This window comes from Balaenoptera ricei, chromosome 3, assembly GCF_028023285.1.
Source record: "Balaenoptera ricei isolate mBalRic1 chromosome 3, mBalRic1.hap2, whole genome shotgun sequence".
In the NCBI taxonomy this organism is placed as follows: Eukaryota; Metazoa; Chordata; class Mammalia; order Artiodactyla; family Balaenopteridae; genus Balaenoptera; species Balaenoptera ricei.
Window position 1 is genome coordinate 65273973 of NC_082641.1, and position 16583 is coordinate 65290555.

Below are 16583 nucleotides of genomic sequence, written 5' to 3' on the forward strand. Positions count from 1 at the left end.
GACCAACCTTGGGAGTCATCCCATACTCAATTTCAATGTATTAACATCAAAATTAACACCAGACACCAGACTTCCACTTATGCCGTGGAGGAGTAAGTGGGACTGAACTTGCCCTCTTGCTGCAGACAACTAGAAAACTGGATATATGAAACAACTGGTTTTAGATACTGGACAACAGGCAGTGCAGACCTGTAAAACTTGCAAAAAGAGGAACATACAAGATTTGAGTCCTATCATAACCCTAGTTTTCTGCCTCAAGGCACATTCCAGAACAAAGTGCAAGGAGGGAACAAATCCAAATACAGCACAGTGGTCTCAAGTTGAAGAGATCAAGGAATTAAACTGGGGAGGATTGAGGCAGCTGGAATTTGTGGGCAGAGTATCAGACAGGAGGGGGCTACACAGCAAAATAACTCCAACAATCTGCATAGGAATCCCTTTGCCCATGTATAGGGTGGAACTCCACCAAGCCAGGCAAAGAACTGTTGCTCACAGAGGGCTGGGAAACCACTAACTACTCACAGGAGAAACTTCAAGAACACTACTCACAACGAACACCAACAGCATTCGGTAGAGACCCACGGGCCACACTTCAGACGTAGCACTAAACTAGTCCTAAAGTAAAAGTAGACTTACCCTAACCATAGTGTGTAATTTTAACAACCCAAATAAGCTTTTAACAACATGCAGTGTAGCCAGATTAATTTGGCTAGAAAGTAGCTTTAAGTAAAGATAAATATTTTTTAAAAAGTGATACCAAGTATCAAGTCAGAGATATTAAAATAACTTTCAGGTTGGTGAATGACATGGCCACTGGGGACAAGGGGAGTATGGGAAATCTCTGTACCTTCTGCTCAATTTTGCTATGAACCTAAAACTGCTCTTTCTAAAAAAAGTATTTTTCAAAGCATTTACACTGGGTAATGGGGCTTCTTACTTCCCTCTCTCTGCTGTTTTGTGTTTTGCAAATTTCTATAATCAAGAAAAAATTATTTTAAAACTTAGTCATCAGTTCATATCTCCTTCCCCAAGCTAATTTTAAATTATTATCTATGTGTAACATTTTCCTCAAGTACAAATGAACAGTAACAGTTTACTCTAATAATAAGTTAATAACCAAGAAAATATCTTCTTTATAAATAATATAAATTACATATCCCAAGAAATTAATATGAGTGGAAAACATTTAAAAGCAATCTAATGTTTTTCCTCTGGCTACTAAGCACTGAAAATAACTTACTCAGAATTTCTTCCAGGCTTTACGATTTTTTTTTCCTTTTTCACCTCATGCAGAAGTTTATTGTAGAACTGAAAATAAATTGCATCATTTAAAATCTCTCTCTTCTACTTATTTACAAGACAGAAACAGACTCACAGACTTTGAAAGCAAACTTATGGTTACCAAAAGGGGAAACGTGGTGGGGAGGAATAAATTAGGAGTTTGGTATTAACATATACACACTACTATATACAAAATAGATAATCAACAAGGACCTACTGTAGAGCACAGGGAACTCTGCTCAGTACTCTGTAATAGCCTATATGGGAAAAGAATGTGAAAAAGAATGGATATATGTATATGTTTAACTGAATCACCTTGCTGTACACCTGAAACTAACACAACATCGTAAATCAACTACACTCCAATGTAAAATAAAAAATAAATTAAAAAAAAAACAACTCTCTCTCCTTATTTCTGTCTTTTAAAGAGTGCACACAGCAGAAGCTATATGTATAGGCAGCACCTCCTCACCATAAGACATCATTTCTCTGGTGCCCAGCAGGTCACATGCCAGGTGGTTGCAACCCACGCCACAGAACCAAGTGTAAGATCAGCAGTTCAGGACCTACCTTCCTTTCTGAGGCTCTTCAAACTTGGGATCACAGAGGTGAACACTTCATTCTGACTGGGTTTTAGTAACCTGTATCCCCAACAAGTTTAGGGAACTGTAAATCCTCCAATATCCTTCTACTCCCTGCTTCATCAACATTAATAGTCTCCTCACTAAAAGTCTGAGGCTCCCTGATGTGGACTGAAGTCACTATAGCTTATTTCTCTACCCTCAGGTTTCCATGTGATGGGGACTTCTAAGGAGTCCATGAATAGAAATGAGAAGAACTTGATCTGACATTCTTATTTTTCTTAATTCTTCCTGTTAATTCTCTTTTCTAATCTTTGCACATGCTATTTTGGCATTGGCATTTAGATCTATTCTGCTTTATATCTGCTTTCCTTTAGCACTCACTTTACATTCCCTACTACTTCTTGCACCTTCTTTTTAATTGTTTCACCTTGTTCTAACTTCCTTAACCCCAGCCAAATCTGTATGATCATCTAGCTATAACATATTTGGTGACGTCTTTAGTTAGACCTACTTCATTATTGCCATGTTTAAAGTATCCACATTAATATGCACCATTCATTGAGGCTAGTGCTTGTAATTCATTTTCCACTTTCCCTAGAGGAATTCTGGAAGAGTTTTTCTCATAACAAATTCCAGCAATGTCTCTGATCTGTACTCCTTAGGGCACATGCAGAACAGGGAAGAAATGCTTCAGAAGAATACACCCATAGACACAGGTCCCAGAACTCTTAATACCACAGAAGGAAGTGGGCAGGTGTTTGAAGGAAAAACCCAACTTAGGAAAGACACAGGATAATTCTTCTCTGATTTTCAGAGGGTATAAAATGTATATTTTTAATCCCTATTTGAAGCTATTTTTAAAAAGCTCCATATAAAATAATTAGAGGGCTTCCCTGGTGGCGCAGTGGTTGAGGGTCTGCCTGCTAATGCGGGGGACGCGGGTTCGAGCCCTGGTCTGGGAAGATCCCACATGCCGCGGAGCAACTAGGCCCGTGAGCCACAGCTACTGAGCCTGCGGGTCTGGAGCCTGTGCTCTGCAACAAGAGAGGCCGCGATAAGGAAAGGCCCGCGCACCGCGATGAAGAGTGGCCCCCGCTTGCCGCAACTAGAGAAAGCCCTCGCACAGAAACGAAGACCCAACACAGCCATAAATAAATAAATAAATAAAAATTAAAAAAAAAAAAAAAAAAAAAAAAAAATAATTAGAACCACAGGGGTTTTGTCTAGGGCTTAATCCATTTCCTAGTATTAGTTTGAAATATTTAGACATTTACAGCATTTGCTCTTTCAGGACATTTACTTATCTCTTTATTAGACAACTCTTAAGCATCTAGTTTGTGTAAAGTATTGAGAACCAATGAAACATCATTAATTTAGGACCCACTAAGGCAGAGTTTGTGGCAATATGGTAAAAGAATGCATCTTTACACTAACAAAGAGTTTAACAAATTAGCAGCATAAAGATAATTCTAAATATCTAATGTTAGAAAGAAAAACACTTTCAAACATCCTGATAAATTCTACAAATAAACACTTAATGCTCATCACCATCAACAATTAGTAAGCTCCTACCATTGTTCTAGGTCTTGAACCAAAAAAAAAAAAAAAAAGAAGACACAAATTTTGCCCTCAAGTAATTTTCAGACTTGTTAATCAGAAGAAAAATATAATTAAAAATAAGATCAGTAACACAAAGTGGCATATGATTGGTGTACAGGCAACAAAACATCAAGAATTCAGAACAGGAAGAGACCACTGTAAGAGACTCTTTACAAAAGGGCTTTAACTGACAGAGGAAATTGTACTTAAGCTAGGTATTAAGGGAAATGGGATAAGCAGGAAGAAAAGAGGACGTTTAAGTAAAGGATAATAGCATGAAAGAATTACCTAAATTATATACAACACTGTGGCCAAAATAAAATTCTCTATGTACCTGAAAGTAATAAAATGTTTCACAAAATATTCCATTATTGAGACAGACTTCTCGTATCACTATGCAATAGAAAGATTTTACTCTATTATATAGAATATGATAGAGTAATAATAGGAACTTATATTTATACTATTTTATAGCTTATAAAATGCATTCACATATGAAAGTGAACATTTAATTATTTAGCAGCAGTTTATAGCAATGTTATTTTATTAAGAATTTCTCTACATAGTTCTCTTTTATTTTTTCAGATTTTTTAAAACTAAGCCTTTTTATGTACATTTGTAATTGAGAAAAATGTTCATCTAGAAGGCATTCCCTATGGCATTTCCTAATTAAAATTTAGGTTACCAGGTAAAGCTTTAGAATACAGAAATTTATTTTGTACCCCAAAACATAAGTAAAAACCCACATTTTTTTAAATATCAGAAAGTGGGATCTATATATCTATAAATTTAGATAAAGTTATTCTGATTCTTCAGTTATATTTGTATCTAAAAATAAATGTTTAAAGTGTATCTCTACATAAGGAGCTAAAATAATCAATAGATAAAAGTGAAAAACAGACAAGGGGAGAAAATAGGATTAAATACAACATGAACCTCTTCTAAATTAATCTCCAGATACTCAATTTCCAGTCAATTGCACTAAGAAGCATTTGGCATCCATGCGTGCCTAAATCAATGAAAAGAGTGACCTAAGAGATCTTGACTTCCTTAAGTCCCAATACAAATAATCAAACTCCTTGATTTTTAGATATACAATCACAGCATAATCACCAAATTTGAAAATAAAAGGAGATAACTAATATATTTAGATTCTTGAATCAGTATCCCAAAAGAACAGGCACTCTGAAACACTGCACTAAATCTAATAAGATTAACTTGACAAAAATAAATGTACAATACTGTGCTTGAATCAAAAATCTTGTACAGGATAGACAAATATAACAATAGCCCATATAAAAAGAGAGGTTTTAGCTGACTGCAAGTTTAATATGAATTAATAGTGTATTAGACCACCCTGCCAAGAGCTAATTTTACCTTAAATGCATTAACATAGAACTAAAAAAGGAGAGATAATAAATCCTAGAAAGATGAAGGGGAAAAAAAAGACAAGTTGTGAGCAATGGTTGGAAGTATCAGTGATGCATAACCTGCAGAAAGTAAAGACTCAAACACTTAATAGGTTGTCAGCTATTAGAGGGATTGGTCTTATTTTACATGGCTAAAGAGGGTGGAAATAAAACCAATGGGTTAAAGTGCTAAGAAGGCAAATTGTAACTCAACACCTCAAAGACCCTTTTTGTAACCATTAGAGCTATCCAAAAATCTTATAGGCTGAGAAAAGAACCATTTTGGGGTTGGGAGATGTGAGTGTCCAATCTCTGAAAGAGTAAAGGAACAGTACAGGTTGAAGCTGGGGATACTGCAGGGGCTTTATTCATTAAACAGAAGTTTGGATCAGATGAACTTTAAAATACCTCTCAAATACAAGATTACATAATCCTATTATTACTAAAATGTGGCCCAGAGCAATTGAGTGACTTCCAGATCAACAGAACTATTTGGTAAAAGAGTTGAGATTAGGATACATGACTCAGAGCTTAGTCTGCTGTATCTCGAAAAATACTGCAAAACAACATGATTCAACATCTTCCATGAAGAAATTATATTCCCAGGAAATATCACTCTGTGACCAAGTGAAAGATGGAGAAGTGGCAAGCTTACCTGTCAAAGTCAACCTAAGGCAACTGTTAGTACAACCACCACTCCCACCACCCTGCTCCTCCACTCAAACACTAAGAAGATAAACTGTTTCTCCATGATATAAGTCTGTGTCATTCCTATAGATCATGTGGACCAATGTTCCAAGGTTTCCAAACCAAAAATGGAAGATAAAAGCATGCTATCTATACCTATGGGAAAAACCTGACCATACCAGTGAAAGATTAGTCAACTGACTCCATACAAGTTGGTTTGATGGGTAAAAAGCAGAGTTCCAATCAGTAAATGGAAAGAGGCATATTACAATAAAACTCTATCTAAAAGAATAAGCAATTTCTAAACACATTTACTCTTTCCAAATTCTCCCAGATGTTAGCAGAGAATTGCTACATCCTATATTAGTTTAAGCTTTTTAACCTAATCTACCCTATAATTAGAAACCATACTTTTTATTCCAAAACAGTTGAAGGGGATAAATTACACTAATATTGACAATTACAAAGCCAGTTAAATAGAAAATGTGTTATAATAGGTTCATGGTACCAAATCAGATTACTATGCTGTTTCAGTGTTTCCTTGGCATGCCAAAATATAATTTATAGAACGTAAGTAAAATATTTTAGCAAAGGTCTGCCTTCCTTAATTGACTTCCCTAAATGTCTGCAAAATTAAATGTGTTTAAAAGCAGAATAGTTTGCAGATCAACACTGTCAGGTGCACAATCTATTCCTCTATTTTTAACAGTTTCCTTATGATGAACCACAGTAATGTCCAGGAGAAATACCATGGAAGCTCCAAAACAGCAGATTAACTGAATTTACAGAGCTTTAATAAGCTTCTATTCTCCCCCCTCAGTTACACACACACACACACACACACACACACACACTTCTAACCTCTTCTACAGTACAGACTCTTAGTTGCCTGGAAGGTCTCTCCTCTGAGTAGTGAGAAACAAAATTATTAGCTGGACATATTACTCCTCAGCTAAAAGATAATGTTCCCCTATTTCCCTTGAAGCTGGGTGTGTTCACTTGCCTGAAGTTTGGCCAAGGAGATAGAGATTTAAGTTGGAAGACTTACACTAAGGGGTATTGTTCCACATTCCCTTATCCCACATTCAGCCTATAAGGTTGGAGTGATGTTTCAGCCTCCATCTTGGACCATGAGAATGAGACCACTCTAGGAATGCCAGATGCAATGGACTGAATGTTTGTGTTCCCCCAAAATTGATTTGTTAAAACCCTAATCCCAATGTGATGGTATTTAGAGGTGGGGCCTTTGGGAGGTAATTAGGTCATGAGGGTAGAGTCTTCATAATGGCATTAGTGCCCTGACAGGAAGAGACCAGAGAGCTAGCTAGCTTTCTTTCCATCGTGTAAGGACACAACAAGAAGTCAGCAGTCTACAACCTGGAAGAGCATCCTCCCTGGAAACACACTGTGCTGGCACTCTGATCTTGGACTTCCATCCTCCAGAACTGTGAAAAATAAATTTCTGTTCTTCAAAAGCCACTCTGAATATGGTACTTTATTATAGCAGCCCAAGCTGACTAAAACACTAGAATAAAAAGGTAGAAGGGGTATAGATTCCTGACAACTGCATGGAACTGCCATTTCAGCCCTGGATTCTCAACCTTCAGATTTCTTTTATTTAAGAGGAAATAACTTTTAATCTTATTTAGGGTTTCCAATTATGTGCAACCTAATCAACTCCTAACTAGTACATGTGCTGCTAAGTCAGGCTTACTCTCCAGTCTTCCCATAATATGACTTCCACACAACTCTACCTGAACCACTCTTGCTGCATTGTCAAAAGTGGTCACCATGCAATCCTTGTCTTAATTTACTCCTTTAGTGTATTTGACTCTGGTGATAACTCCCTCAGACTTAAGACCTCAAATCACTCTTTACTCATTCTCCTCCATATCTTAAAACATTGCTTTGTTTTTTCTTTTTCTTTTTTTAAACTCTACAAAATATTTTATTGCTTGGATGTGCAGAATAAATTTAGGAGGCAGAAGAATAAATACTGGCTCTCAAATTTCTTTGCTAGTGATACACAGAATACAAAAGGAATAGTTTGACAAGTTACAATCAGTTCAGTTTGGGATACACTGTTTGAGTATGAGTCTGAAACTCCAAGAAGAGTCCTAGATATAGAATTAAGTTGATTTTTTTCATACAAAATTATCTAGCACAATATATTGATTAATCAATATAATGCCAATTTATAATAACGCCAAGTTCTCATTATATGTGGGTCATTTCTTGAGCACTCTGAACTGTTACACTGACATACAGTACTTGCCCACTCCCATGCCAATATTACACTAGTTTTATTTTTAAAGTCTTGTTATTGCATAAATAAGTCTCCACACCTTATCACTACCACATCTTCTTCTTCCTCTTCAAAACTGTCCTGGCTGTTTTGGCTCTTTATTTTTTATATATATACAGCAGGTTCTTATTAGTCATCAATTTATACACATCAGCATATACATGTCAATCCCAATTGCCCACTTCATCACACCACCACCCCCACACCCCCGCGGCTTTCCCCCCTCGGTGTCCATACATTTGTTTTCTACATCTGTGTCTCAATTTCTGCCCTGCAAACCGGTTCATCTGTACCATTTTTCTAGGTTCCACATGTATGCGTTAATATATGATATTTGTTTTACTCCTTCTGACTTACTTCACTCTCTATGACAGTCTCTAGATCCATCCACATCTCAACAAATGACCCAATTTCATTCCTTTTTATGGCTGAGTGATATTCCATTGTATATATGTACCACATCTTCTTTATCCATTCATCTGTTGATGGGCATTTAGGTTGCTTCCATGACCTGGCTATTGTAAATAGTGCTGCAATGAACATTGGGGTGCATGTGTCTTTTTGAATTATGGTTTTCTCTGGGTATATACCCAGTAGTAGGATTTAAGGAAACTCCATACTGTTCTCCATAGTGGCTGTATCAATTTACATTTCCACCAACAGTGCAAGAGGGTTCCCTTTTCTCCACACCCTCTCCAGCATTTGTTGTCTGTACATTTTCTGATGATGCCCATTCTGACTGGTGTGAGGTGATACCTCATTGTACTTTTGATTTGCATTTCTCTAATAATTGATGTTGAGCAGCTTTTCATGTGCTTCTTGGCCATCTGAATGTCTCCTTTGGAGAAATCTCTATTTAGGTCTTCTGCCCATTTTTGGATTGCACTGTTTGCTTTTTAATATTGAGCTGTAGGAGCTGTTTATATATTTTGGAGATTAATCCTTTGTCCGTTGATTCGTTTGCAAATATTTTCTCCCATTCTGAGGGTTGTCTTTTCGTCTTGTTTATCGTTTCCTTTGCTGTGCAAAAGCTTTGAAGTTTCATTAGGTCCCATTTGTTTCTTTTTGTTTTTATTTCCATTACTTTAGGAGGTGGATCAAAAACGATCTTGCTGTGATTTATGTCAAAGAGTGTTCTTCCTATGTTTTCCTATAAGAGTTTTATAGTGTCTCGTCTTACATTTAGGTCTCGAATCCATTGAGTTTATTTTTGTGTATGGTGTCAGGAATTGTTCTAATTTCATTCTTTTATATGTAGCTGTCCAGCTATCCCAGCACCACTTACTGAAGAGACTGTCTTTTCTCCATTGTATATCCTTGCCTCCTTTGTCAGAGATTAGTTGACCATAGGTGCGTGGCTTTATCTCTGGGCTTTCTATCTTGTTCCATTGATCTATGATTCTGTTTTTGTGCCAGTACCATATTGTCTTGATTATTGTAGCTTTGTAGTACAGTTTGAAGTCAGGGAGTCTGATTCCTCCAGCTCCGTTTTTTTCCCTCAAGACTGCTTTGGCTATTTGGGGTGTTTTGTGTCTCCATACAAAATTTAAGATTTTTTGTTCTAGTTCTGTAAAAAATGCCATTGGTACTTTGATAGGGATTGCATTGAATCTGTAGATTGCTTTGGGTAGTATAGCCATTTTCACAATATTGATTCTTCTAATCCAAGAACATGGTATATCTCTCCATCTGCTGGTATCATCTTTAATTTCTTTCATCAGTGTCTTACAGTTTTCTGCATACAGGTCTTTTGTCTCCCTAGGTAGGTTTATTCCTAGGTATTTTATTCTTTTTGTTGCAATGGTAATTGGGAGTGTTTCCTTAATTTCTCTTTCAGATTTTTCATCATTACTGTATACGAATGCAAGAGATTTCTGTGCATTAATTTTGTATCCTGCAACTTTACCAAATTCATTGATTAGCTCTAGTAGTTTTCTGGTGGCATCTTTAGGATTCTCTATGTATAGTATCATGTCATCTGCAAACAGTGACACTTTTACTTCTTCTTTTCCAATTTGTATTCCTTTTTCTTCTCTGATTGCCGTGGCTAGGACATCCAAAACTATGTTGAATAATAGTGGTGAGAGTGGACATCCTTGTCTCGTTCCTGATCTTAGAGGAAATGCTTTCAGTTTTTCTCCATTGAGAATGATGTTTGCTGTGGGTTTGTCGTATATGGCCTTTATTATGTTGAGGTAGGTCCCCTCTATGCCCACTTTCTGGAGAGTTTTTTATCATAAATCGGTGTTGAATTTTGTCAAAAGCTTTTTCTGCATCTATTGAGATGATTGTATGGTTTTTATTCTTCAGTTTGTTAATATGGTGTATCACATTGATTGATTTGCGTATATTGAAGAATCCTTGCATCCCTGGGATAAATCCCACTTGATCGTGGTGTATGATCCTTTTAATGTGTTGTTGGATTCTGTTTGCTAGTATTTTGTTGAGGATTTTTGCATCTATATTCATCAGTGATACTGGTCTGTAGTTTTCTTTTTTTGTAGTATCTCTCTCTGGTTTTGGTATCAGGGTGATGGTGGCCTCATAGAATGAGTTCGAGAGTGTTCATCCTCTGCAATTTTTTGGAAGAGTTTGAGAAGGATAGGTGTTAGCTCTTCTCTAAATGTTTGATAGAATTCACCTGTGAAGCCATCTGGTCCTGGACTTTTGTTTGTTGGAAGATTTTTAATCACAGTTTCAATTTCATTACTTGTGATTGGTCTGTTCATATTTTCTATTTCTTCCTGGTTCAGTCTTGGAAGGTTATACCTTCTAAGAATTTGTCCATTTCTTCCAGGTTGTCCACTTTATTGGCATAGAGTTGCTTGTAGTAGTGTCTTAGGCTGCTTTGTTATTTCTGCGGTGTCTGTTGTAACCTCTCCTTTTTCACTTCTAATTTTATTGATTTGAGTCCTCTCCCTCTTTTTCTTGATATGTCTGGCTAATGGTTTATCAATTTTGTTTATCTTCTCAAAAGAACCAGCTTTTAGTTTTATTGATCTTTGCTATTGTTTTCTTTGTTTCTATTTCATTTATTTCTGCTCTGATCTTTATGATTTCTTTCCTTCTGCTAACGTTGGGTTTTGTTTGTTCTTCTTTCTCTAGTTCCTTTAGGTGTAAGGTTAGATTGTTTGAGATTTTTCTTGTTTCTTGAGGTAGGCTTGTATAGCTATAAATTTCCCTCTTAGAACTGCTTTACTGCATCCCATAGGTTTTGGATCATCGTGTTTTCATTGTCATTTGTCTCTAGGTATTTTTTGATTTCCTCTTTGATTTCTTCAGTGATCTCTTGGTTATTTAGTAACGTATTGTTTAGCCTTCATGTGTTTGTGTTTTTTACGTTTCTTTCCCTGTACTTGATTTCTAATCTCATAGCATGGTGGTCAGAAAAGATGCTTGATATGATTTCAATTTTCTTAAATTTACTGAGGCTTGATTTGTGACCCAAGATGTGATCTATCCTGGAGAATATTCCATGTGCACTTGAGAAGAAAGTGTAATCTGCTGTTTTTGGATGGAATGTCCTATAAATATCAATAAAGTCTACCTGGTCTATTGTGTCATTTAAAGCTTGTGTTTCCTAATTTATTTTCATTTTGGATGATCTGTCCATTGGTGTAAGTGAGGTGTTAAAGTCCCCCACTATTACTGTGTTACTTTTGATTTCCTCTTTTATAGCTGTTAGAAGTTGCCTTATGTATTGAGGTGCTCCTATGTTGGGTGCATATATATTTATAATTGTTACATCTTCTTCTTGGATTGATCCCTTTATCATTATGTAGTGTCCTTCCTTGTCTCTTGTAACATTCTTTATTTTAAAGTCTATTTTATCTGATATGAGTATTGCTACTCCAGCTTTCTTTTGATTTCCATTTACATGGAATCTTTTTCCATCCCCTCACTTTCAGTCTGTATGTGTCCCTAGGTCTGAAGTGGGTCTCTTGCAGACAGCATATATATGGGTCTTGTTTTTGTATCCATTCAGCCAGCCTGTGTCTTTTGGTTGGACCATTTAATCCATTCACATTGAAGGTAATTATCGATATGTATGTTCCTATGACCATTTTCTTAATTGTTTTGGGTTTGTTTTTGTAGGTCCTTTTCTTCTCTTGTGTTTCCCACTTAGAGAAGTTCCTTTAGCATTTGTTGTAGAGCTGGTTTGGTGGTGCTGAATTCTCTTAGCTTTTGCTTGTCTGTAAAGCTTTTGATTTCTCCATCGAATCTGAATGAGATCCTTGCTGTGTAGAGTAATGTTGGCTGTACGTTCTTCCCTTTCATCACTTTAAGTATATCATGCCACTCCCTTCTGGCTTGTAGAGTTTCTGCTGAGAAATCAGCTGTTGACCTTATGGGAGCTCCCTTGTATGTTATTTGTCGTTTTTCCCTTGCTGCTTTCAATAATTTTTCTTTGTCTTTAATTTTTGCCAATTTGATTACTATGTGTCTCGGCGAGTTTCTCCTTGGGTTTATCCTGTATGGGACTCTCTGCGCTTTCTGGACTTGGATGGCTATTTCCTTTCCCATGTTAGGGAAGTTTTCGACTATAACCTCTTCAAATATTTTCTTGGGTCCTTTCTCTCTCTTTTCTCCTTCTGGGACCCCTATAATGCGAATGTTGTTGCGTTTAATGTTGTCCCAGAGGTCTCTTAGGCTGACTTCATTTCTTTTCATTCTTTTTTCTTTAGTCTGTTCCGCAGCAGTTAATTCCACCATTCTGTCTTCCAGGTCACTTATCCGCTCCTCTGCCTCAGTTATTCTGCTATTGATTCCTTCTAGTGTAGTTTTCATTTCAGTTATTGTATTGTTCATCTCTGTTTGTGTGTTCTTTAATTCTTCTAGGTCTTTGTTAAACATTTCTTGCATCTTCTCAATCTTTGCCTCCATTCTTTTTCCGAGGTCCTGAATCATCTTCACTATCATTATTCTGAATTCTTTTTCTGGAAGTTTGCCTATCTCCATTTCATTTAGTTGTTTTTCTGGGGTTTTATCTTGTTCCTTCATCTGGTACATAGCCCTCTGCCTTTTCATCTTGTCTATCTGTCTGTGAATGTGGTTTTTGTTCCACACGCTGCAGGATTGTAGTTCTTCTTGCTTCTGCTGTCTGCCCTCTGGTGGATGAGGCTATCTAAGAGGCTTGTGCACGTTTCTTGATGGGAGGGACTGGTGGTGGGTAGAGCTGCTTCTCTGGTGGGCAGAGCTCAGTAAAACTTTAATCTGCTTGACTGCTGATGGGTGTGGCTGGGTTCCCTCCATGTTGGTTGTTTGGCCTGAGGCAACCCAACACTGGAACCTACGTGGGCTCTTTGGTGGGGCCAATGGCGGACTCTGGGAGGGCTCACGCCAAGGAGTACTTCCCAGAACTTCTGCTGCCAGTATCCTTGTCCCCACGGTGAGCCACAGCCACCCCCCGCCTCTGCAGGTAACCCTCTGACAGTAGTAGGTAGGTCTGGTTCAGTCTCCCCTGGGGTCACTGCTCCTTCCCCTGGGTCCCAATGCACACACTACTTTGTGTGTGCCCTCCAAGAGTGGAGTCTCTGTTTCCCTCAGTCCTGTCAAAGTCCTGTAATCAAATCCCACTAGCCTTCAAAGTCTGATTCTCTAGGAATTCCTCCTCCCATTGCCGGACTCCCAGGTTTGGAAGCCTGACGTGGGGCTCAGAACCTTCACTCCAGTGGGTGGACTTCTGTGGTATAAGTGTTCTCCAGTCTGTGAGTCACCCACCCAGCAGTAACGGGACTTGATTTTACTGTGATTGCGCCTCTCCTACTGTCTCATTGTGGCTTCTCCTTTGTCTTTGGATGTGGGGTATCTTTTTTGGTGAGTTCCAGTGTCTTCCTGTCGATGACTGTCCAGCAGCTAGTTGTGATTCTGGTGTTCTCACAAGAGGGAGTGAGAGCACGTCCTTCTACTCCACCATCTTGGTTCAGGACCTCTGCTTTGTTTTTTTCTACAAGCTTTTCTTCCTCCACCTACCCCTAAAATGTTGGCATTCCCTAAGATTACTTCATGGTCCTCTTCTCAATTCTACATGTCTTCCTCAGACGTACTATGCCAGTCAAGAGAAAACAGTCAATGTTGATACTACCAAACCTCTATCTCCAACTCAGAATTTGCTAAAAGCTCCAGGTCAATTTATTCAAATGTTTTCTGAGCACATCCATCTGACTATCCCCTGGGCAACTTACATGCCACATTGCTCTCTGTTCTACCTCTTAGTTAATGATACATATTCATTTAGCTGTCCAAACCAAAAACCTGGGAGTAATCCTCAATTCCTTACTCTTGCCTGATATGCAATCGGTCACTAGGTATTCTAGAGCTTATAGTCTATGGCTCATATCTATCTTCTCTGGCAATGTCCTCACTGTCACTTTCCCAGATTACTGTAATAGCATTTGAACTGGTCTTCCTTTCTCCTATCCTCACTCCTCTCCACTGTGAGGTCAAAAGATCATTACAAAGCATCGATCTCTTAAAGTTGCTTCCTTGGTCATCAGTGGACCCGCATACCTATACGATAAAGGCTGGATACCTAAACATGGCAAATGCAGCCTGCCCAGATTTAGCTATGGCTTCTTTCTACAGTAAAAAGCTGAACAAACTGAAAAGTCAACAAACCTTAGATCTGTAAGAGAGGTGAGGTCGCAAACTACTGCCCCCAAAACTGGAGAGACACACAGGCAGATATAGAGAAATACAACCAAACAGAAAGGAAACCCCTCAAAAGGAACCTCTACCCAGAAACCAGTGCCTGGGTAGGAAAACCTGTGCTGTAATTGACAAAGTGCTAGAGACTCAGTATGTACAAGTCTGAGAGATTTAAAAAAAAAAAAGGGGGCAACCAGTCATGGAGGGCCTCCATATCATCGTGAGTTTTATCTCCAGGAACCCAACCTGGTTCTTACAGTGAAATTCAGAGAAAAATCCCCTCATGCTTCTAGCAGGGGGTGGGGGGAAGCAACCATTCTGAAATATGCTAGAGCATTCTATTCTTAAAAAGGCCCGCCCTCAGGAGAAACCAGTTTAGAGCCTAAACTGCTGGGGTTTCATCAGAGCCTAACCTACTTGGAGTAAGTGACATACACAACCCCAGCCTCCTCTAGGCATCCTCTCCCACCTAGAAAGTTTAAAAAAAAAAAAAAGAAAACCACAAAAACTGAGAAGCACTGGCAAAGTTCACAGTCCAGAAACACAAGCTCACCAAAAGACTGAGACCTAATCCTAGGATTATGGAATATACGGTCCCATCTTTCCACTGTAATACTAAAGGCCTCCTTACTGCAGTTCCTTTTACCCAGCACATCATGTCCACCTTTCAACAAAAAGTTACAAGGCATAATACAAAAGGACAAAAACACAGTTTGAAGAGACTGAACAAGCATCAAAACCAGAGTCTGATATGGCAAAATGTTGGAATTATCAGACCAAGAATTTTTTAAACTATGATTAATATGCTGACGGCTTTAATGTAAAAAGTAGACAACATGCAAAAACAGATGGCTAATGTAAGCTAACCAGATTATTATTGCTAGAAACTTCTCCCTTTACTTTGACTAAATGACGTTTGACTTATTTTAATAGTGCTTTCTCCTTTTAACGGATTTTATTTTACACTGTTTTTAGTTTATGCTAAATGATATTAACATTTATCTTTGAAAAGATCACAAAGATTATGTAACTTAAAGGAGATTTTAACAAAGACTTTCAAATGCATAAAAGTAACATTTTTAATCCATGTGATATGTAGACATTTAAATATTTCCTAATGATACTAAAGATAAAAAGGAAGCATCAATAAAAAGAAACAGTGTACAGGCAGAACCTGACTTGCAAATGTCAATCCCGTAAATTTGCCGCATCTGAGAAATTCAAGCCCCTGGGCGGGCTGACTGCCAAGATTCCAGTTCCCTTTTGTGCAGCTACTGTTAAACATTCCCCTCCAGTTTCCTGTTCTACCACATCCAACTTATGCTACTGCACTCCTTTAATGCCATCTTGACCCCATCCCAATACTACCCCATCTACCCTCAACTCCCGTTCTTCCTTTTCTAGGTGCAAAAGGTTCTCCATCTCCCGAATGATCTTTCATAGATCAGTCCCCCTGTATGACTACTTCACCCATCCCCCAAACTGCCCAAAGCCCGTATCTCCTTCCTGTCACAGCTGCAAGGACACTCATTCTCCTCTTGCCACCATCACTACCACAGTTGGTGAAGAAATCTCTCACTGCCAATGGGTGGGGAAAAAAATTGAAATACTCCCAGTTGTTTAAGGCGTATGGAAATTGGGGTAGTGGAGGGGGGGGGGGAAGGAACATTCTTCAGTTATTGAAATTGTTGTAAAGCGAAATAGAGTGTCTAAATTTTAAATTTACAGTTGAAATTCACATCCCCAAAGACAATGGGAAACCATAATATCGTTAGTTCTGGAATTCAGCTATATTATGGGTACCATTTGGGAACATAATTACAATTTATAATATTTTCTTTGGTGATATGGTCCCTGTATCAAACAAGCCAATTTATAAACCACCTTTTGAAAGACAACCTACCTAAACAATAGGGACAGCATGTAGAGTTATTCTTTCGTATTTTCCCATACTATGAAATAAAAAGTATGGGGAGATAAAACTGTAAGCTGCTGAGGAGCAGGAACCTTGAGTGTCTTGTTCAGCATTTTATCCTGTATCCAGCATTTGACACACTTTAATCACTCAAC

At 38.0% G+C, this 16583-nt stretch overlaps 1 protein-coding gene across 8 annotated transcripts in view; it reads right to left on the minus strand.

Moving 5' to 3' along the window:
* Positions 1 to 16583, minus strand: part of SSBP2 (single stranded DNA binding protein 2) — a 297896-nt gene that overhangs the window by 234632 nt on the left and 46681 nt on the right. For 4 of the 8 annotated variants that reach the window (XM_059916693.1, XM_059916691.1, XM_059916694.1 and 1 more), the window contains exon 2: positions 1241 to 1308. The exons of the other annotated variants lie outside the window; for them this stretch is intronic. In XM_059916693.1, coding sequence (XP_059772676.1) covers positions 1241 to 1308 — 68 coding nt within the window. The remainder of the gene's footprint in view (positions 1 to 1240; positions 1309 to 16583) is intronic. 8 annotated transcript variants of the gene reach the window in all.